Source organism: Anomaloglossus baeobatrachus, chromosome 4 (assembly GCF_048569485.1).
Source record: "Anomaloglossus baeobatrachus isolate aAnoBae1 chromosome 4, aAnoBae1.hap1, whole genome shotgun sequence".
Taxonomy (NCBI): Eukaryota; Metazoa; Chordata; class Amphibia; order Anura; family Aromobatidae; genus Anomaloglossus; species Anomaloglossus baeobatrachus.
In genome coordinates, this window is record NC_134356.1 from 359,066,791 (window position 1) to 359,091,501 (window position 24,711).

Consider the following 24,711-nt stretch of genomic DNA (forward strand, 5'->3'; position numbering starts at 1 on the left):
AGTTCATACTTACCTCCATCACGCAGCACTTTACTTTCCGGTCGGGTCTGTCTGCACATTGCAGGAGAAGGTGGGCGGGCCTGACCCAGCTCTGGCTGTCACATGACCGGAGCTCGTGCAGGCCCCGCCCACCTCCTGCTCCTGGCTCCACCGCGCTCCTCTGCATCGGAGGAAGTGACTCCGCTGTCTTCTATCAAGGCAGGTAAGTATAGGATCGCGCGGAAAAATCGACAGGAATAATTGACATTCTGTAGATTTTTCCACAGGGAAATCTGCATTATTTCCGCTGAGGAAGAAACCGCAGCATGGGCACAGCACTTCCAAAATGCCATAAAAATTGCTGGGGACTCGCTGTACTGTGGATTTTTGAGAAATCCGTGGAATTTCCGCAAAAAATTGCGTCAAATTCCGCACATTTTCCGCAGTGTGGGCACATAGCCTAAGTCAATGCAAAATGTCTATTGAGAGCCTGGTATGGGCGTAAATATTCCCTGTGCTCAGCTACATGACTAAGCCTAAAAATTCTGCTTGTGTCAGAACGGCTGCACCCAGTAATCTAAGTGATACACCGCTGAATTCAGGGTCTCTTTACCTACATCATGCTGCTCTCACATGAGGTAGCAAAACCTGCTGACATATTCTCTTTAATTTAATTAAACTGTGTTTTACAAGTGGCTGTAATGACCATGTTAGAGATGTTTGAACTCTCTGCTCATCTTTTACATATGTGAATATTGGAAATAGATCAGTGGGCAGCACCCTGAACTTAGTAATATTACCTACTTATGGAAATTATCTAATAAATGTTCTGTACTGGTGACAAACAAGTCTAACCAGACCTTCTAATAGAAATAGGTGGCTAAGCTAACTTCCCAAAAAGGCAGCTTGTGGCAGAGAAGACCACAGGTCATCATATTCATTATTTATTAAAAAAAAAACATGCAAAACATGGCATAAACTAGGGAAAATTTAATCAATACTCACTTTAGTAAACTTGTCTCCTCAAATCAATAGCATCAAAATAAGTCACTTAGTATGTCAACTCCCTAAACAAGGACCACAAAGTTTTCCAATTTCAGACACATTAGCCTCCATTTCATGGGGTGTCACAGAATCCATAGCACTGCTTCACATTTCACTTCGGTCAATAGCAGCATTGTTACATGTAGAAAACTGCCTACAATTTAACATTTCAACTAAAGTTACATTTTTTGGTTTCTAATCAATAACCCGGAGGGAGTTGAAAAGCTAATTGAACTTCATGCAGTTTGTATACACATGGATACTCAAACCACTTATTGCTCCACTGGATGCTTTACAATGAATAGTGATGTGTTAAATGCTTTGGAAACTATGTACAGTACGAGAACTGTCTGGCGTCTTTATTATATACCATCGAAAGGGTTTGTTTCCAAATATGAACGCTAATTGGAAAAATAGTCAGCAGAAGACTTTATGAGATGCTTTATCAAAAGAAAAATTGCCTCTAGCTTAAATGGCTTGTGTTTTTTACAAGACATTTATGGTACGTTGGGATACGCACCAATCCACAGGATGAGGTTCGGTCTTGGCCTGATTCGAAAGAAGAGGTGGCCTAGGTTCTTAAAACGAAGTCTAGTGGGTGTAGTTACATCTCCACCAGAGTCTGCTCCATCAACTTCTACTTCGATCACCAGGCGACGACGTGTTCCTGCCGTGGATAGTGCTGGTGGTGGGAGAGGAGTCGATGCTAGTGGCGCTGGTGGGCGCAGGCTCCGCTCATTCATTGGGCTGGGTTTCCATGGGATCTGCAGTACCACTGGCTGACTGTAGGGGGCGTGTGTCTTCCAGCTGAAGTTACCATCATTCAGCTACAACCAATTGGAAGACACCACACACTTCTTATTCCCCCTCCTATCTGGTGGCCACTGCCAGAGATAGTTCTGTATTCCTGCTTCCTGTTCTGTTTGTTTAGTAATTCCCGTGCGCTGACCTCTGCTTGTTTTCTGACTACTCTCCTGCCTGTCGTTTTTGTACCTTGCTGCCAGTCCCGGATTTGACCTCTGCTTTGTTTCCTCATTACGCCCTTGCCTGCCAATTCTGTTCCTGTATTGCATCTCCTGGTTTTTTACCCTACCTGACTACCACAGGTGGTGATCTCTGGGGCTGTGTGTAATTCCAAATCCCTGTATAGGGGTTAAAGGGTTGCAGAGTTGTCAGGGTCCCGCTTGGTCCCTGGGGTGGGGAACATTTTTCTGCCAGGGGCCACTTGAAAATTTGTACCATCATTCGGGGACCGCACAAAATTATCAACTTGCAAATTGCCTTACTATAGTTAGTCAAACAATTAACTCACTGTGGCGGCTGGAGCTTCTTGTTTTTGGTGTGGCTGTGATATTAGGAAAAATATTGATCTGGTTGCTTCTCACAACTTGCTTACCAGGTTTGTGTCGGCTGGGACTGCTGAAGGCTTTTAGATCACAAGAGACGCTGTGGGGCATATACATGACAGGAGACGCTGTGGGGCATATACATGACAAGAGACGCTGTGGGGCATATACATCACAGGGGAGAGCTATAAGGAATATACATCGCTGGAGAGAAAGACATGACTGGAAAGGCTGCGGTTCATAGACCTCACAGTAGACAATGATGGTATATACATCACTGGGGAAAGCTGCGGAACACACAGCCATGGGGAGGCTGCATGAGCACACACAGTCCTGGGGAAGCTGCAGGGACACACACAGTGCTGGAGGAACGCACAGAGCCCTAGGGGAGGCTGTAGAGGAGAGCGTAGAGCCCTAGGGGAGGCTGCAGAGGAGGGCACAGAGTCCGGGGAAAGGAGGCCATTTGTATAGACACATGGGAAATGTGTACATGGCTCCAACCAAAGTGTAGTGAGAAATACAGCATAAAGTATAGTTAGCCATGACAATCGCATAGTGAGCACTGTACTCACCTCACAGAGACACTTATTTGCTTCTGAATTTATTTTTACACAGTGAAAAAACTTACAGCAAGTCTCATTCACATTGTGAATGCAAGCACACTTTCCTTTTATATGGCCTTTCCATTTTTGCAGAATGTTTTTACCAACTGTTTAATGAGAAGTGGGAAAAAACAATAAAATAGGAAAGACCTCATATTAAAACAAGGATTAATGCATTACTATGTGATCTCTCCCATGTGCTCTTAGTCCAACAATAGCGGTCTGTGGCCAACCCTGCCACAAATGATGGAGTCTGTGCCAGGTTCTAACACATGGTAAGCCAGCATGTAGCTACTTTTAGAAGTTCTATAAGACAGATGGCCTGTGTTATGGTGCATGTAGAAGTGTCCACAATCAGCGAAGGATTGTTCTTATTGGCTGGAGTAAACATACTGGCAATCACTCATCAAACAAGTAAAGCATTCTTCTGACTGGAGCTTGGTTGTATGTATGTAGGCAGCAACAGTTTGGCTTATGTGGGCGTCACACGGTACGATATATCTGGCGATATGTCGTCGGGGGTCACGTCGTTAGTGACGCACATCCGGCATCGTCAGAGATATCATACCGTGTGGCACCTATGAACAAGCAGAAATACTCACCTTCTCGTTCATCGTCGACACGTCGTTTATTTTCATAATCTCGTTCCTCCTTCTGTGCTCCGATTGTTCGTCGTACCCGTGGCAGCACACATCGTTCTGTGTGACACCCCGGGACTGACTAACACAGCTTACCTGCGTCCCGCCAGCAATGCTGAAGGAAGGAGGTGGTTGGGATGTGTCCCGCTCATCTTCGCCCCTCCGATTCTATTGGCCAGCTGCCGTGTGGCGTCGCTGTGATGCCAAACGTCCCTCCCCCTTCAGGAAGAGGATGTTCGCCGCCCACAGCGAGGTCATCCGGCAGGTAAGTCCGTGTGATGGGGGGGGTTAACGATTTTGTACGCCACAGGTAACTAATTGCCCGTGACGCACAAACGACGGGGGCGGGTGCAATCACTTATGCGATCACACGATTTATCGTCCCATGTGACGCCCGCATTACTGCCTGGTAAAAAGCGCTCATACTTTTTCAAACAGTGCTGACTAGCAGCACATCTCCCCATGTTACCATTCCTTCATCATCATTCTTTGTTGGTCTTTCTATCTTAACAGGTGTCTAACAATTGTCACTCACTAAAAGGAATCTGTGAGCAGATTTTTTTTTAACACAGTTACTGGTGTCCTTGCACTGCCCTGCCCTCATCTCTTGGCAGGGACGCCGACACACTCATCATCTTCGGCGCTTAGAGGTGGTGTCTGATCTGATCCCTGATGCCGACTCCTAGGGCCTGCCCGCATCGCGCAGGTCTCCTGGGAATGCGCTTGTGGCACGTGCGCCCCTCAGCTCTTAAGATGCCAGCATGCCCTATTGAGTAACTGCTTCTCAGCCTGTGGCTGAGAAACACTGCGTACTTAAGGTATCCTCCCCCTATAGGAGGTGCCTGAGCAATGTGGCTTATTGCTAGAGGCATGCTGCTAGTTGTCAGGTCCTGTCCTATATCCTACATCTGTACCTGTGCTTGCTAATCCATGCCTATATTCTAGTAGCCGTCTGTACCTGCCATGCCTGCTGTACCTGTAGCAACTGTCTGTACCTGCCTTACATTCTACATCTGCCGTACCAGCTGTGTCTGCACCAGTCGTCCCAGCTACACCAGAGACTGTGCCTTCCTGCATCTGAGCCTGTACCTGCATCCCCGACCCATGCGGCCAGCTGTTACGATACAAATGTCTCCCTCAGTAGCTACTGGCCTCTACCTTCCAGCACAAGCCTAACCTCACCATCAAAGGCTCTAGTGAAGACGAGGTAGTCAGTTACGCCCTTTCAGTTCAAGCCGCTACTGTGGACCGGTGGGTCCACTCCCGCTCGCATAACAGATTTCACACCCCAAACTACTTACAGACGTGGACAACATTTTTGTTACCCTTCTGATACAGTAATGCCGGCGTCACACGGGACGATCTATCGAGCGATCGTACCCACCCCCGCCGTTTGTGCGTTACGGGCAATTAGTTGCCCGTGGTGCACAAAGTCGTTAACCCCCTGTCACACGCACTTACCTCCCGGGCGACGATGCCGGATGCGCGTCACTAACGACGTGACCACGACGACATATCGCCCGATATATCGTACCATGTGACGCCAGCATAAGGGAAAACCACAATGGTCACTGAAATAATTTTCAATTGACAAAAGTAATATTCCATTTAAATTGACTGAATATCAACTAATGAAAATCAGACTTTTGAATTTTTAATCATGGTTCAACAGAAAAATAAAACTTATTAAAGTGGCCTGTTTAAACATGATTGTAACCTTAACTTAAAAATTTGTTGCACAATCATTTGAGGCCATCACTGCAAAGTGTCTGTAACTCTCAATGAGACTTCTGCTCATGAGCAAACTGCTCTAGCTGTATCAGGTGTGAAGGTGCCATATCCAGACTGCATGTTTCAGCTCTTCCAAAGATGTTAAATAGGATTTAGATCACGGTTCATAAAAGGCCACTACAGAATAGTCCAATGCTTTGCTATTAGCCCTTCTTGGAAGTTTTTAGCTGTGTGTTTTGGGTCATTGTGCTGCTGGAGGACCTGCATCTCAGAACAAGCTTTTGAACAGAATATGTGGCTCCACTATGACTTCATAGTCTTGAAATTTCATTGTTTCCTGTACTGAAAGCATTCCTGACACGCCTCCATGTTTTACTGTAGCTTCAAAGTTTTTTTTTCTCTATATGCTTAATTTCTGCATCTGTGAAAATAAAGCAAATGTTACTTGACAAAAAACTTCAATTTTGTCTCACCTGTCCTAAGAACATTCTCCTAGAATCTTTGTGGCTTGTCAATATGCATTTTGGCAAATTCCAATCTGGCTTTTTTACGATTTGCTTTCAGCAATGGTTTCCTCCAAAGTAGTCTTCAATGAAATCCACTTTGGCCAAAACAGCGCCAGAAGGTGCCATCCAACACTTTTACCTTGATCTTGTAGTTCACCTTTAATCTCTTTGACAGTTGTTTTCGACTTTTTGGTTATCATTCGTAATCGCTGTCTCTTCAAATGACCTCAACTTTTCTCTTGTAGCCACACCAAGGGAGGTTGGCTACAGTCCCAAAGACCTTCAACTTCTGCATAATGTAGAAAACTGTAGTACTAGGTACATCAAGCCGTTTGGAGATGCGGTTATAGCATTTACATTTAAGATGTTGGTCTATAAATGTCTTACTAATCTGTAGAGACAATTTTCTCCTTAGATTTCTTTGGTCCATGTTCAGTGTAGTAAACACCATGATAACCAACAGCACAGTGACTACTTTTCTTCCTTCAAATATGCAGACTGATTACAATTTTGCAGACACCTGTTATGCGAATTATAGGACACACCTTAGTTTTAACATGTTAAATTATTTTCAAATCAATTATATTGAGGCCATTTTTATTAGTTTGTTTTTTACATTTTTTTCTTGAACTAGAAGTTAAAAGCAATGTCTGGATTTTCATTGGCTAACTGAAAAGATGGTAATAATAGCAAGCTTTCGAGACTGCTCAGGTCTCTTCTTCAGGCTCAATATAACATAAAATCTGAAGAGTTACATATTTATACACAACAGGACATAGAATGGGGCAGTAAATAAAACAAGTTATGTGAAGCAGAACTATCAGTATGGCAAGAGGACAAACTGTTATAGCCATAAATATTGCTGCAGTTCAGTGTGAAAGTTTTATTGTCCTCTGATTAGGATCTGGTTTGGGCTGTGATGCCCCCAGATGGTGTGAGGAGCACATCTCTTAATTGATGTAAAAAGACATGAATCCATGAGACACATTCATTCCTGCTCTGAATGTGTCAAAGGTCATCATAAGTTTGTACTCCCATAGTCTCCTATCTCTCTGGGACTTTAAGTTTCCTTTTAATACCAGCAATTTCATGTCTATGATGCTGTGGTCTGGGTTACAAAAATGTTTGGCCACAGGTATATCTATTCTTTTTTCCTTAATTGTGTGGCGGTGAGAATTCATCCTTGTCCTGAGCTGTTGTCCTGTCTCCCCTACATACAAACCCCCAGTTGGACATTTGGTACATATAATTAAGTACACCACATTAGTTGTGGTGCAGCTGAAGGTACCTGGGATCTTGTAGTCCTGATGTGATCTGGGAATCTTTATCTTGTCCGTTGTCAATATAAATGGACAGGTCTTACATTTTTTCTGGTTGCAGAGAAGTGTTCCTGTTGTTGTTGGAGAGGACAGGGAGCTTCTGACAATGATGCTTCTTAGATTTGGGGGCTGTCTAAAACACAAAAGTGGGGGGGTCTGGAAAAATAGATTTTAACAGGACATCTTTTTGCAGTAATGGTTGTAGTTTCCGTGTAGCTCCTCTTAACACCTCCAGATGTGGATTGTAGGTGATTACAAGAGGGATTCGGTTGTTTTCTTCTTTAGTTTTATAATGTAGAAGATGGTTTCTTGATATTCTAATGGCTCTTGTAATCTGGTTTTCAATTGTTCTTGGGTGGTAGCCTTGATTCAGAAAGGTCTTTCTGCGGCCCTCAAGGTGATTGACTATCTGTACTGTTGGAACATATCCGATTGGAACTGATGGCCTGACTGTACACTATAGAGTTTATTATGTGTTTTGGATGAAAACTGTCCCATTTCAGGGGATGTCTCTATTTCATTGTTCCGTAGTTTAATGATGGTGTCCAAGAAGTTGATTTCAGTGCAGGAGTAGTTGAGTGTTAGGTTGATGGTGGGATGAAACTGATTAAAGTGTTCATGGAAGGTCTTCAGCTGCTCCTCAGACTCTCTGTCCAGATGATTAAAATATCGTCAATGTAACGGTAGTAGGCCAGAGGCCTGATAGGACAAGAGGATAAAAAGTCACTCTCAAGCTTGGCCATGAAAAGATTTGCATATTGTGGTGCCATTTAGCTTCCCATTGCAGTCCCAGTCTCCTGTAGATATATGTTATTGTCAAATCCAAAGTAATTATGGGTGAGGATGAATTTTGTAAGTTTCACCACAGAATCGATATATATTGAGCCTGAAGAAGAGACCTGAGCAGTCTCGAAAGCTTGCTATTATTACCATCTTTTCAGTTAGCCATTAAAAGGTATCAACCACTGAGGACTTCAGTTCTTTTAAACAACTTTTTATCTCTACTGGCTAACATGGTACAAAGATATACTTTACCTGTATCAAAATGGAGGATACCAGAATGTACCGCATCTTTATGGAACTAAAGACACTTCTGAAGAAATGTGCACAACTGGACAGCGACATATTTTTCTAATCCCAATGCAAAAAGGAGAATCTGATCCCCAAAGGACTCTGGATTACAAACCCAATTCTACATACCTACAATACTCATTATGCACAAAACCTTTGTCACAGGACTTCTGAGAGACTAAGGAACCACCTTTTGCATGTCTTTTACAGCATCAAGAGTAAAATCCAGATGGAATTTGAAACACAAAAGGAAGACACTATAACAACCAGAAAAAGAAAATCTTATACTGTAAGGTAGTTACATCAGTTTTCATCCAGGGGCTACCTAAATTCCTATATATAAAAGCACATCTTTATTTCATATTCTTTTAATAACAAAGTCATAAACAATCCCACACCGTGAACACATAACCCGATAGGACCAGGACCACAAAGAGCGTTAGTCAAATATAGATACTTGAATAAAGTTATTTCATTGGGATAATAAACCAATATTCATTAATAATAGATTTTAGGAGGACCCTCGCTAGTTCTCTCCGCTACCTAGCAATGGAGATATAACTGATGTTACACGCACCCTAAATGTAAATTGGTGCCCCCATTCCTCGGCGGCTGTCCCTCGGTATCTATCCTTATATCTCCCTCCTTATTGATCAAGATACATAGGATGATAAATATGATACCAGAAAAAAAATAGTACTTATCTCAGACGTTTTCAAGAGAACACCTCCATTCTACTTATTCTCTCCAATATTAAAAAATTCCGACACTCTCCATAGTCCTTATCCAAATCAGTAATACATATCAAAGTCTCAAACTCGACGCGTTTCTCCGTACTTATATATAAGGTTCATCAGGAGACAGTTACGGCTCAATCGCCACAATAAAATTTCAGCTGCACATGTAGCAGCACATGCCTCTCTGGGATGATGCCTATGATAAACACTGTTTATCATAGGCATCGTCACAAAGGAAGACACTTCCAGAATGCACAGAGTAAAAAGTACAATACAACTACAGACTACGAACCCTTCTGATCCACAACAAGGAAAAGAAACTACACAGACTGCGCCTCAATTCAGGACTTAATACAAACAGGTTGAGAACAAAGCCAAAACCTGACAACTTGGACAATTACTCCATTCAAGACACAAAATCATCTAACGATTATCAATCTCTCGGATTATAAACCCAACAAAGTGGAACTTGCTGTGCTTTCTAGAGGACTCTCATTTTGTCCTACTAAAGCTCTAGACAAAACTGAACTCTGCAGTGACATGGAAGATTACTTCAGGAGACTACGTCTGATATTTTAACGATGCAAATGATTCGGAATCCACCCAGACTGAAGGAAGACGGATCTTGACAACCAGGAAAAGGTCAAATTGAACACCTTTACCAGCACGCAACCCTCATTTGGATAACTATATAGACACTTTCAGACATTTGGTAAAATCCACTATCCTAGACACACACAGGAGCAACTATCCAACATCAGTGCCCAGGAGAGAAGGGCCATAAAATCTATGAAAACCAACAAAGAAATCATCATTAAACCTGCAGACAAGGGGGGTGCAATAGTCATGATGAACAAATCAGACTACATGAATGAAGCACACAGACAACTGATGGACACACGCTACTATAAAAAATTGGAGTCTGACCCTACACAGGACTATTACAAAGAACTTAACAAGTTGGTCCCTTGTCTGCCTGACATATCCTCAACAGCTGATGAACTGATACCGGTAAGTCCAAGCTACCACCCAAGAACAATTGAAAACCAGATTACAAAAGCCATTAGAATATCAAGAAACCATCTTCTACATTATAAAACTAAAGAAGAAAACAACCGAGTCCCTCTTGTAATCACCTACAATCCACATCTAGAGGTATTAAGAGGAGCTACACGGAAACTACAACCATTACTGCAAAAAGATGTCCTGTTAAAATCTATTTTTCCAGACCCCCCACTTTTGTGTTTTAGACAGCCCCTAAATCTAAGAAGCATCATTGTCAGAAGCTCCCTGTCCTCTCCAACAATAACAGGAACACTTCCCTGCAACCAGAACAAATGTAAAGGCCCTGTCACACACAGAGATAAATCTGGGGCAGATCTGTGGTAGCAGTGAAATTGTGGACAATCAGTGCCAGGTTTGTGGCTGTGTACAAATGGAACAATATGTCCATGATTTCACTGCAACCACAGATCTGCCAAAGATTTATCTCTGTGTGTAAAGTGGCCTTTAGTATAGAATAAGATCAGTAACGACTACCTTCAATTTGCTCTTGGCTGCCGATTAACAGGCAGAAGAACGCAATATTACTTCAAAATGTAAAGAATAAAGCCCCCAGCTGAACTCAGACAACAGAAAGCAGTAATTATTACACGTAGTTTTGCAGGACTGGTGTCTACAGCCAGTGTATCTGCCTCGCACTTTTTACTTACCGTATTTTTCGGACTATAAGACGCACCCTTGTTTTAGAGGAGGAAAAAATAGAAAAAAAACAAAATTAAAGTAAAAGAATGTGGTCATGACACACTGTTATTTTACTGCTGACAGTGTTACTGAGGTAATAATATCCCCAAATTCTGTCCTCATATCGCCCATTCTGGGTACCTTCCAGGTATATATGGCCCCCATCGTGGAATATGTATGTTCCCCATCATTATATGTGTGATCCTCCAATCTGGTGTGTGTGTGTATATAGTTATACTGTGTGTGTGTGTGTGTGTGTGTGTGTGTGTGTGTGTGTGTGTGTGTGTGTGTGTGTGTGTAGAGTTATATAGTGTGTGTGTATATAGTTATATAGTGGGTGTGTGTGTGTATATAGTTATATAGTGTGTGTGTATATAGTTATATAGTGTGTGTGTGTATATATATAGTTATATAGTGTGTGTGTGTGTGTGTGTGTGTGTGTGTGTGTGTGTGTGTGTAAATATATATATGATCCAACCCCATCCAGGTGTACAGTAATGCCATTATACTATATTATTTATTGCCTTACTTTTACTGTGATGCTCACCATGCTTCAGTTTGGTCCTGGCATTACAAACAAAGCCTCCCATATCTGAAGAGGACCTGCAGTGATGTAATGCAGAGGCAGGGCACTGTGCTGTTCTGTGCTGCTCTGGCCACCCCTCTTCATTACATCTCTGTAGGTCCTTGTCAGCTACGGGAGACTGTTTCTAGTGCAGAGGCAGGAACAAAGTGAAAGTAATGTGAGCCCTCAGCACAGAGACTGCGGCTGTGCTGTGAAGGTATGCCGTGCTCTGGCCCGGACACTGCAGTGATCTGCACTTCCCCCGGGCCAGACAGGACTGCAGCGGCCCCCTGCTCCTGCCTCCTAAACAGCGGACACACAGTCTCCCCAGCCGCTGCAGGAAGCCGGCGTCTGGAGCTCCCACGTGTGACCGCTGTTTACATTAAACAAGTATTCATTAGCTGCTCCTCACACCCGCTGATTGCAGAGAGAGGTGGGCAGGGAGCAGCTCATGAATATTCCTTTACTTTAAGCAGCGGGCACACGTGGATTCTCCAGCCGCCGGCATCCTGCAGCAGCGGCCCTCCCTGCCTCCTGTGATCCCACTGCATAGCGCTGACTCCCCACAGCTCCCTACCCCGCAGCTTCAAACCATAAGACGCACCCCACACTTTCCTCACAAATTTAGAGGAAAAAAAGTACGTCTTATGGTCCGAAAAATACGGTAATTGGAATAAAAGTTATATTTTAGGATGCCTAACTGGACTTTGTGTCTTCGATTTAGATTCTACATATGATGTTTATTTTGGGAACTAGTCTGATTGCTACCGTATATGTGGAATTTCCAAGGAATTTGCTTCCCTAAATACAGGGCAATTATTATCTGCCCAATGGAGATTTTGCCATCCACTGGATCAGCAAATGAAATTGTTGGTTAGACTTGTGCCTTATTTAAATCTTGAAACTATGAAACAATATTATAGAAATATAAACTAAGGTATAGATAAATATTTCACACTAAACTTTCCATACTTGTTCCATAGATTGTTTGTGAACTGGGATGCAGGACCTCTGTCCCTCTGTAGGAGGATATCCTCTGATAAGTCTATATCGACGAAAAGCATTGGGATGCTATTAGGGAGAGTACAGAGGTTTACATTATAGTTAACTGTGGTCTGCCCTTGTTAGGCCTAAGACATACGGCGAGAAAAATGGTGCAAGTGGAGTGCGATAAAACATCGCATTCCACTTGGACAAATACTAGCCTGTGTGTCAGCACACGAGGGATTATTTTCTCAGCCCTAATTGGACCGAGAAAACAATCGCAGCATGCTGCGATTGTAATGCGAGACTCTTCCTCTCGCACCCATTCAAGTGAATGGGGCGAGAGAAAAATCGCACTGCACTTGCGGTACACCGGTGTACCGCAGGTACAGTGCAAGAACGGCAATAGCCGGCTTCGGAGGAGAGAGGGAGATAAATCCCTCCTGCTCCTCCTCCGTGCCGGCCCGTCCCCCGCAGCTGAGGTTCGCTCGCACAGTCGGACCTCAGTCGCAGGGACACTAGCATGACACTCGGCTCTGCTCTACTGCCAGCGTGAGCGGAGTGTCATGCGAGGGGATCGCAGTAATCCCCATGTGGCCCCAGCCTTAGGGCAGACGTCTGGGGTAACAGTTGAGGATATCTCCCATCAGGACTAGGGTTAGTGACGCCATGGCAAATCTAGGACTCCACGAGTGAGAGACTGATTTACCCAGCGGACCACCTAATTGGTGAGACCATTCCAATCTTTTCTACATCAACTGTCCTATCAATGCTTTATGTACATTTTAACTGTTGACTGCTGTCAACAATCTAAATTATTATATATTGTGTTTTTCTATTAAATTTGTTATGTATATAGGACCGCTGTCCGGATAACACGTGTAAACACAATCTGTATATATTTTTCTTTTTTTGTTTGTTTGTTTAGTTTGTTATATTTGTGGCATCCCTGAGGAGCTCTCTCTTGTGTGGCGTGGCCTACGCCTTATATCCTGATAGCAGTCGGGGATGCTTTTGGTTACATTGGTATAAGTATTAGGTTTTTTATATACTTTTATTAAAAGTTATGTTTTTGCTTCTTTATATTTAGATCAGAAGTGTCATTGAACACATTTGCTGTATTCCACACTAAACTTTGGAGCAACTTAGTATATTAGACTACCAAAGCATTGTCAAACTCATTTTTTTCTCCTCCTCGTGGCACACAATGAAGGGAATGAAGGGTTTTCTAGTTATAACCCCTATTGATAATAATAGTGCCCTACTTCTTTACACGGTCAACATATTCACTTGCCTTGTAGATTTAATGTCTTATATCACTAAGGTTCAAAAGGAAACCTTTAGATTAAAAAACAAATAAGAAATTAACCCCACTTTACTGTTGAACTAAAGTAACCCCATATCAACTTTAATAACCAGAAAAAAGATATACGTAAGCTACCCCAAGTGTATTGCTTAGGGTAGTGGATAGTGAACATCTTACAAGATCACATACTGTGGTAAAATAAAAATGAAAAATGACAGCGACACCATGGGATTATTATTCAGAATGTATTTAACGGCAGTTTTCTCAGCACATTTCCAATTCCTAGGAGATAAAAATCACTCACGCTTACAACAAGGTATCTAACATTTTCAATCCCTTCCATAAAATATTTAATGGCTGTTAATATAAATCAAATTTCTCTTTCCAATGATTTTACAAAATGGAAACAAGTAATTCATAACTGACAGCATGATGACCATGGAGAGGAGGAAAAACAATCAAATTGCTGAAATTGACCCAGAAATGGTCACTGGCAGACATTTTTTTACTTTTGTAAACATAGAAACTCCAGGGCACACAATACAAACTGTATACATTATTATATAGAGCACTCAGACCTGATGAAGCCAGTATATTTACTTTAAAAATCCATGTCAGAATGGCGGTATAATCCTAATATTAAAATTATTATTTTAGGGTTCACTTAGAGAATGGAGAGAGCTCATGAGTCTTATTGTATTAAATCTCCGTCTACCCAGCTTGACTAACAGCTGTAGATTGTACTGAGCAGTGTGAGATCTCAGCATCAGGAGGTACCCTGAGGAGCTATCACTCTGATAGGTGGATGGACATCAAAGTAAGGCTTCACAGAAGTGTACCAGCCATTTTGACATTTTGTGTTGCCGCAGAATGAACACTCTTCAGGGCTTTGACTGCAGCCACTTTGGTAGGCAAGTATAAAACTTTTTGTTTGTTTAGTTCTCTAATATTGAAGCCATCGATAAGTGTTTGCCAACTACTGGACAAACTTTTTAAGAATGTGGTGAGAAGTATTACGAGAAATATTGAGAAATCAGCTCACCTGTTTGGGGATATTTGCTGAAATACATTATTTAAAGGGAGTCTGTCATTCTCTAAATGCCTTTTAGACCAACAGTGATACATGGCACTTCACTCCTATAAAATCATATTAGCACAGCACAGCACTGCACTGATACATTGCTTGTGAAAACAACTTTTAATCCATATGCAAACTGAATGCCTCGGTGTGTTTTCCTACCTGGCTCTCTGCAGATACCACTGTCCGGCGGTTCTCCCGATTTCTATACAGCTCTAATGCTCAGATCAGGAGAGCCACCAGCCAGGCCATACATTGTGATGTGATCGTTGTCCGTGGTATATGGCCATGAGACTCAGTTCTAAAAGGCATTCTGGGGGTGACAGATTCCCTTCATATTGTCCACAGGTAGAGCAATAGTTTGCTGTCAAGAGCATCCCATTATCTGGGCTGAGAACTACTATTTTTCACTGTAGTTTGTATATTCATAAGTTCTTCTTCCTCTTGTAAAATATAAGCAATACCAAATTGCTGTAGCCATTTTTATTAGCTACGGAGCTGCTTCTTGGTTACAGGGCCACCCCTGGATAAAACTATAGATTATTCTCCTCCTCTACATTTTCTTCTTCCTAAAGGCTGGGTAACACTAGTGTATAGCATCCGATAATTCTCTCATGTGAGAAAATCGCATGCGATATGCTAATGAAACTCGGCTCAAACTCTGCTGTGTGTGTGAGCCAAGTGTCATTCACTGTCCGCTGATTCTCTAGCATTTCTCAATCTTCCTCAATGTCTGCATATATCAGACTGTACTTGGATTACATCAGTAGTCTGAGGTTTCATACACACCCATAGACTTGTATGGGTGCACGTGATCCAAATATTGGAGCCACTCACAGCTGCTGTGATTGTTTTCTCATGCTGAATTGGCATGAGAAAAAAAATGGCAGATCTGCACTGCACCATAGTATAACACCGGTCTGAGTGGTGTCTGATAAAACATTAGATTGCACTCGGCCATGTTACACGCTCGTATGAGCGAGCCTTAATAATGAAGCTCAGACCAGTGCCTTTTATGTCCATGATTGGCATTTGATCAAAATATAAAACTCAAGAAGCCTGCTTCTCCTGTATATTCTCTACCACTGAAATGTTTACATCATATGCCAAGTCTAAAGTATGCCACAGATCAATAACTTATCCCCTACAAAGAGTAAACGATAAATTCTGCATTTCAAAAAAATCCAATTTTTTATTTCATCTTTAGCAAAAGAAAAAAAACAAAACCAAAACAAGTGGGTCAATGGTCCATAATACATAAAATGGAGCTAAAAGCTTGCCCATTGCCTTTTGTTCTATTTTTAATAGAAGAGAAGATGAAAGGACTAAAAAGAAAATATCTACTTACGTTCCGTGCAGCAGTGGATCAAAAGGTGGATGTTGTGCTCCGTACACATGCTGAATGCTAATTTGTAGGGAAAAACATAAAAACAATGTCACAAAGAATGCAAAATTAAAAAGAAAACAAACTTCTAAAAGCCTTGTAAAAGGTTTGATTTACACACAGCTTACAATACACAATAGCAGGTATTTTAAGAAGAATTGTACATGTTGATGGACTTTATCAGCTATTTAAGTTTAAAGGGGTTTGCTGGACACAAAAGAAAAAAAAAATATCTGGCTGTCCCCAACTTCCACTGTTACTTCTATTTTTATTTTTGGCTGAATCAGAACCTGCGCCGACATCACCCCAATGACTAAAACCCAAACGCTGCTGGAAGGATTAACGTTCTTTTAACCCCGGTAGAAGTGTTCAATGTGCGGGCGCTGGGCAGGTTTGGTACGTTATTAACCTGCAGATTAACCTCATATGTGCAAGTTAATAGCGTTTTTCTACATGTGACAGGTTCCCTTTAAAATCTAGAAATCTCTACACAGTTTCTCCCAACATTCATCCTAATTCACCACTTATGTGCTATCCTACAACTGTCCTGCAGTCTGGAATTCTACAGGTACTGACACTGGCACCGAATAGACCGTATAGTGTACTGTAGGAAGCAAGGTAGTGAGTCAATGAATCGTTTATGATATAATTGTTATGGGCCTGGCTGGGACCGATTTTGTCACCCTTCCTCATTGGCCGATGCCCTTTGCTGTGCCCCACGTTGTGTTTTCAGGTTGCCCAATGACAACATCTCTATAAGCCTATATAGTCCAGTTGCTGTTTGGAGTGCTCAATCATCTGTGCATCCATCTTACAAAACTTCTGTGCTTCTGCATATCCTACGTCTTGCTGGTTAATCTTATGCTAGCCATCTCGTAGATCGGGGATCCCCAACCTGTGGTTTGGCAGACCATGATGTATGGCCATGAGGTATTTCTGCCAGCATGGTGCTTTAGCACTAGGTCTAGAGAACAGCTATGAAGTGCAGGTCTCCATATGGTGACTTTTCTGAGTAGCCACATACAGTAGTGCAGAATTGGACGTTACAGGTATGGAAAGATAAATATGGTAAGCCAAACATAGGATGGTAGCACCAGTTGGTGCTAGAAGCTGGATGCAATAAGGTAGTAGGAATGCTTGGTGCAAGAATACTGAATGGTAGTAAGGTGGGAAGCACTGGATATAAATAAGCTTCCTATAAGGCAGTGCGGCACAAAGTCTCAATGTGACCTCTAGGGGAAAGCTTTGGCCATCATTTACCCCGGTAATGGGGGCTCTGAGTGTAAGTACTGGAGAAAGGTGGCGAAACTGGATGTCACTACCAGGAGGGATCTGGATGTGGCTCAAGACCATCTACCAGAGCTGAAAGTGGCTCTTAGGGTAAAAAATGTTGGGAACCACCTATGTTACAACTGAATCCTAATACCCTCACGGGGATGGCCAAACCACAGGAGATGTAAAACAAAAAAAAATCCACAGGTTCCAAAACAGGTTAGTACTTGCCCTAGACCAGACCCTGATTTGTCCCCGTCTGACAGCAGGGGTTGGCACCCTAAGATCAAGTAATGGCATCCCCATTCATCGATGGCTGACCCAGGGTGTCCTTAACTGCACCCTAAGCTATACACTAAGTTTAACACAAAAACAACAATAAACATAAGTGAAGTGCACACAAGCAGAGGGTGAGATACAGGATAGGAACATGCAAACACAGTCATACAGGAATGATGGAATACAAGAAACAAAAAAAGAACATCAGAATACATGGAAACCCTCCCAAACCTAAAGGAAACATAATAGTTGATAACTGGGAAGGGATTAATACAAAGTGCAGCAAATAGCAATGTCTCAGCAAGAAAACCTTAACCAAGGAGCTGGGACTTCAGACAACCATCTATCCAGAAATATAGCCAAAACGGAAGTATGTGAGTAATGAGTATAAATCGCCCCTCCCAAAATGTGATTGGGCAGACCAAGCAAGAGTGCGCACACCTGAATAAAAGAGAAACAGGAAGGCGGAGAATAAGAAAGAAAGACAAGAGATACTTCAGCAGTTGGACCAATACAAAACAGGCTGTGGCCCAACCAAGAGGGAAACCAACCAACGACGAGCGGTTCGAACCCCGGAGTGGAGTCATGACGCACTGTCCTACATTAACCTTCAGTTGCAGCAAGCAAATTGGACTCTTTTTAAACTGTGCATTCATCTTTGAAAATACATGTGTGGTTCCTCTGTGTGCTGCCCCAGAATTACCATTTTCCTCTTCACCTGCCCTCTTGAACCTGTGATTCTTGTGCCCAAACGTGCTTTCCTTTGTCTGCACCAACAGCCTGGGTTCATGTGTCCACACTGACCTGCAGCGTCATATCCATCGCACTAGGTGAGTCTAATAGTAATCTAACACTCTGGAGCGACCAGCACTATATCCTCTGGAAAAAAAGTCACAAACTGAAAAAATTACTTGTTCTGTGTGAAGCCTGCAATATCACCCCATATGCACATCACTTATCACTCATTTTGCTGGGATTCAGAAGCTGCGAGCCCCCATGACATAAAACAACCATTTTGTGCATATTGCAGAGCTGCTGATTGAGCCATTGAAAGCACAGACAGGAAATTACTACACTCTGTGCTTTAGGCCGGGGCCACACGGGGTTACATGCGAGTCCTCACATGACACTCAGCTCACACTGACAGTACAGCAGGAGTCGAGTGTCATGCGAACGTCATTGTAACTGAGGTCCGATCATGCGATCGGACCTCAGCTGTGGGAGGGGGGGGTGCGGCCCTGAGGAGGGCAGGTGGGCCAGCGCTGTAGAGGGGAGGGCCGGCGCTGCAGAGAGTGAGGGATTTATCTCCCTCTCTCCTCCGTTGACGGCTATTGCCATTCTCGCTCTGCACTGGCATACACCAGTGTAATGCGAGTGCAGTGCGATTTTTCTCTTGTCCCATAGACTTAAATGGGTGCGAGAGAAACAAGGATCGCATTGCACCCACAGCATGCTGCGACTGTTTTCACAGTCCTATTAGGGCTGAGAAAATAATCGCTCATGGGTCCTGGCACATAGGTTAATATTGGTCCGAGTGGAATGCGATGTTTTATCGCATTACACTTGCTTCGATTTTCATGCCGTTTGTCTTAGGCCTTACATGGACTGCAGCAGAAAATGGAGAGCTGGAGGTCACAGAATTTTTACAGAAAGTAAACATGAAGGTTTCCATTTCTAAAAGCCTTCATGCTGCTTTAATAATCTGTGTGCCTAGAAAACACCTTTAAAAGCTAAAAACATTGTGGAAATCAAAGAGGAAATCTCCTAATGTATGCTCTTGTACAATACACGGTGGCAATTATTGTGGACTACAGAAGACCAATAAACCAATAAAATTCCTTTTTCATACCAATTTTACTAAATTTCTATATTATCATCATTAAAGGATTCTTTTCGATGTTCCCTACTCGGAACACCCAGCCGGCCAACTTCCTGGTTGTTGGGGGAGCAGATTATTCCTCTTAATTGATCGTTTGGATCAGTTACATTGTCGCACCACTGGCCTGAAGGGTATGCTCCCTGGAAGAGCAGTTGGGCTGCAGAGAAGTGGAAGGGGTTGGAGCGAAAGGACCTCAGAGCACTACTGATGTCTGGCCACCACTCCAAGACCACAGTTCAAGACCGCTTAGAATACAGCAGTGCACAAAAAAATAGAAAAGTAGAGCTAGTGTTGGATATGGGAGGTGGAGGCGGAAAATTTTAGGAAAAAAGTAATTTGCAAAGTTGCTTGTTTTTCTGAGCATAACTAAGCACAGCCATCTCAGTAGACAGGAATAACTCGGCTATATTCCTATTACCTTATGTGCTGCCTACATGAACTGGAGGAATGTATGTAATAATATAGCAGGCCATTTAAATAAATAGGATTTCTCATAAACCAATGTTGCCTTTTTTTAGCGGATCCGCAGCAATCACCGAGGTGGGGAAGAGGTGAGCTAGACTCCAGCATACAGACTAGTTATTACATACCCACTGACTCACAGTTCCTTTACAGTTCCTTGTTATTTTTTTGTCTTAGGAAAGAATAGTGCAATAGACTACTCCATCCATGCTGTTAAAAGCAATGGAAACCTGACAGAACAAAGCATAGAGGTAGATACCAGTGCACTGGGGTCAGAGCCGGAGTCTAGAAAAGTACCAAATCCAACTCTACTTCAAAATAAAATATTAAATGTCTCGCTATGGAAAGATTTATCAATCCAAATGTTTGGCTTATTGACAGACACCCTTGGTAGATGCAGTGTTAGATTCACAAATGCCCAGCTTTGCGAAAGTTGGGCTACATTCACACATCTGAGTGCATGTTCTCATCCAAGAGAAAACTGAGCTGCATTCTAAGTGCTTCAGGTTTTTTCCACTGAAAAAGAGGTGTACTAGCTTTCAAGAAAATAAAAAACGCTTGACGGTCACATGTTTATCCAAACATATCACCAAATATCAGATCCGTGAGATACAGCAGAAAAGTGGAAGCAGTTCGGGAGCCTTCTAATTTGCATCAGAATATCATGGATCCTCACTGACTTGTATGGCCAAGTCTGATCCGCGAACACGGAGCAGAATAGGACCTGCTCGGAGTCTCACGGATCCAAAACTCGGATCCATGACTTTCACAGATGTGTGAATGGATCTGTATAACTGTATGGGTCCGGATGACACAAGGACATTTCACCCGATTTTCTTACGGATACATTTTTCAAGAACAAATACTGTTTGCTATTTTAATATGTGTAATGTATCTGTAAAAATTGCATGCAATACAGAGTATCCATATGGGATACCATTCAGAATTGAACGAGCAAGTCTCCTCCCAAATACAGTGCATGTGCAAACACTAACGGTATGTGCACATGTTAAAGATTTGGTTGCAGAAATTTTGGCATCATTTCTGCATCTCTTGGTAAGGAAAACAAAGCGCAAAATCTACTGTTTTTGCCGTGCTTTTGATGCATTTTTTTTAACTTTTTTGCATGTGTATTTTAATTGAAATCAGCTGAAAAATGCTGCAAAAACACTGAAATAATTAACATGCTGCAGATTATTTTCTGCACCACATATGCAAGGAGAAAATACATGTGCACTACACTTTAGTATTCTCATTGACTTTACTGGTATAAGGATTTGCTTGCAGTTTTGCGTCAAATCTAAAATAAAAAAAATGCGTTAAAAATGCACTGTGTGCACACAGCCTTGGGGTATGTTCCTAAGATCAGTGTCCGCAGCGTTTTGGACACAGTGCATTTTCCCTGAGTCCAAAACAATGTGTAGTATAGTGGATGGGATTAATAGAAATCCCATGCCAACTGTGCTTCTTTCTTCTGCAGCGTAAACGGACATGTGGCGCGGCTTTCCGAGCCGCAGCAAGTCAATTGATGCTGCGGAGACGGGAGTGTTCTCAGCGGAAGAACACAGCAAAAATCCTCTGTGCCCAGACCGCATGATTGTGTGCATGGACGCTGCTTTCTCCTGTGGAAAATACAGAAGATGAGCTGCATCTAGAACACGGTGTAGTGTGTCCATATCGTGGGCACGTACCCTTAGGGTACGTTCCCATGATCAGTGTTTGCAGCATTTTGGAAGCAGCAGGATTTCCCTTCATCCAAAACACTGCCTTGTATGGTATAAGCACAGTGGATATGATGTAAATCCCACACCCACTGTGCTTCTTTTAGACACAGCATAAACTGACAAGCGCCGCGGCTTTCCGAGCTGCAGCATGCAGTGTTCTCAATGGGAGAACACAGCGAAAGTCCACAGCACCCAGAACCCTTATTGTGGGCTCTGAAGCTGCGTTCTCTCAGGGAGAACACTCGTGCCTCTGTAGGAGGGATGACAGTGCATTTAAAATACAGTGTCATCCGGATCGTGGGAACATACCTTTAGTCTATATGGAAAAAAAAACTGTCATCTGACAAGCGCTACTGAAGATTAGTCCGCGTGTTTTCCAGGTGTTATCTGATTGTAATATATATAGTAAGCTTACAGTGACTTGCGAAAGTATTCGGCTCCCTTGAATTTTTCATCCTTTTCCCAAATTTCAGGCCTCAAACATAAAGATAAAAATTTTAATGTTATGGTGAATAATCAACAACAAATGGGACACAATTGTGAAGCTGAATGAAATTTTTTCCTTATATTAAACTTTTAAAAAAAATAAATAAATGAAAATTGGGGGGTGCAATATTATTAGTCCCTTTTACGTTAATACTTTATATTTACGTTAATACTTTATAGCACCACCTTTTGCTGCGATTACAGCTGCAAGTCGCTTTGGGTATGTGTCTCTATCAGTTTTGCACATCGAGAGACTGAAATTCTTGCCTATTCTTCCTTTGCAAATAGCTCGAGCTGAGTGAGGTTGGATGGAGAGCGTTTGTGAACAGCAGTTTTCAGCTCTTTCTACAGATTCTCGATTGGATTCAGGTCTGGACTTTGACTTGCCCATTCCAACATCTGGATACCTTTATTTGTGAATCATTCCATTGTAGATTTTGCTTTATGTTTTGGATCATTCTCTTGTTGGAAGACAAAATCTTCGTCCCAGTCTCAGGTCTTTTGCAGACTCCAACAGGTTTTCTTCAAGAATGGTCCTGTATTTGGCTCCATCCATCTTCCCATCAATTTTAACCATCTTCCCTGTCCCTGCTGAAGAAAAGCAGGCCCAAACCATGATGCTGCCACCACCATGTTTGACAGTGGGGATAGTGTGTTCAGGGTGATGAACTGTGTTGCCTTTACGCCATACATATCGTTTGGCATTGTGCCCAAATAGTTCAATTTTGGTTTCATCTGACCAGAGCACCTTTTTCCACATGTTTGGTGTGTCTCCCAGGTGGCTTGTGGCAAACTGTAAACAACACTTTTTATGGATATCTTTGAGAAATTGCTTTCTCCTTGCCACTCTTCTATAAATGCCAGATTTGTGCAGTATACGACTGATTGTTGTCCTATGGACTGACTCTCCCACCTCAGCTGTAGATCTCTGTAGTTCATCCAGAGTGATCATGGGCCTCTTGGCTGCATCTCTGATCAGTCTTCTCCTTGTTTGAGATGAAAGTTTGGATGGACGGCCGGGTCTTGGTAGATTTGCAGTGGTATGATGCTCCTTCCATTTCAATATGATCGCTTGCACAGTACTCCTTGGGATGTTTAAAGTTTTAGATATCTCTTTGTAACAAAATCCAGCTTTAAACTTCTCCACAACAGTATCACGGACCTGCCTGTTGTGTTCCTTGGTCTTCATGATGCTTTCAACAGAACACTGAGACTATCACAGAGCAGATGCCATTTTACGGAGACTTGATTACACACAGGTGGCTTATATTTATCATCATCAGTCATTTAGGACAACATTGGATCATTCAGAGATCCTCAATAAACTTCTGGAGTGTGTTTGCTGCACTGAAAGTAAACGAGACGAATAATATTGCTCGCCCCAATTTTCAGTTAGCAGCATAACCCATGGTCCTGTGTCCGCCAATGAAACGATGGAGAAAAAAAAAGTTTACAGTAAGCAAATTTCGTTCAACTGTTTGCCACTTGTTGTTGATTCTTTACCATAACATTAAAATTTTTATCTTTATGTTTGAAACCTGAAATGTGGGAAAAGGTAGAAAAATTCAAAGGGGGCCGAATACTTTCGCAAGGCACTGTATATATCATACTCATCTGAGGGAGCCCTGAAGCAAGATTCAGGTGTCCGTATTTCACAGTCTGTATATGGACCGAACCGCAATGCTGTAAGATCGAAGTCAGTCCATGCATTCTGGTGTCCGTATATGGACCGTAAAAAATATGGCCATCTGAACCCAGCCCTAGGCCCTCATCCCACATCTGTATAAACACATGACCATTCATATATATTTGTAATCACCCATCCGTGTGTTCCTCTATAAAAATGTGTCATCCATGTTTTTCCAGTATGGATATACAAAATGAAGTTACAAGCTTCTCCAATGTTGAACATGTATGGCAAACAGACAGCATCCGTGTGCTGTACAAGTTTACATGGACCCATAGGCCCTTGTCATCTGTGCTGCTGGAAAAGACAGACATGTTTCTGTGTGATTCACGCCGACACGTGAAGATTCCCATAGGTTATAATGAGTACATGAGGGATCTGTGAAAAAAAAGTGTCACACATCCTGGAAACACTGGCGTGTGAAGGGGGCCTTAAGGGGACTCAGTTAGCAAAGAATGACTATGTGAGCAAGGATGGTTGACCTTAGGGAGATCAACATCCACCACCGCGGAGACACCATCACGTGTTTCTCAACGCAGTGATTCTAGAGCAATGCCCCCTGGGAAATATTCAAAGCAAGAAGGCCTGCGGAGACACCATCACATGTTTCTCAATGCTGGCAGGAAACTAGCCAGGTCTGTTTGGCATAGGTGGTCTCCTTGACTGGAGACTGCCCTTCCCGTGGTTGTTCCTTCCCAGTGAAAGACCTGGCTAGTTTCCTGCCAGCGTTGAGAAACATGTGATGGTGTCTCCGCAGGCCTTCTTGCTTAGCAAAGAATGACTGATCAAACCAAGTACAGGTGCTCCTGCATCATGGCAGGGCTAATCATTTATCCCATGCATAGAAGAAGGAAGCGGCACTCACCATTGCCATACCGTAAAATTCTGC

At 42.6% G+C, this 24,711-nt stretch overlaps 1 protein-coding gene across 2 annotated transcripts in view; it reads right to left on the reverse strand.

Annotated features, from left to right (window-relative positions):
• TBC1D22A (TBC1 domain family member 22A) overlaps positions 1-24,711 on the reverse strand; it is an 811,105-nt gene that overhangs the window by 778,059 nt on the left and 8,335 nt on the right. For both annotated transcript variants that reach the window (XM_075342553.1, XM_075342552.1), the window contains exon 2: positions 15,998-16,054. In XM_075342553.1, coding sequence (XP_075198668.1) covers positions 15,998-16,054 — 57 coding nt within the window. The remainder of the gene's footprint in view (positions 1-15,997; positions 16,055-24,711) is intronic.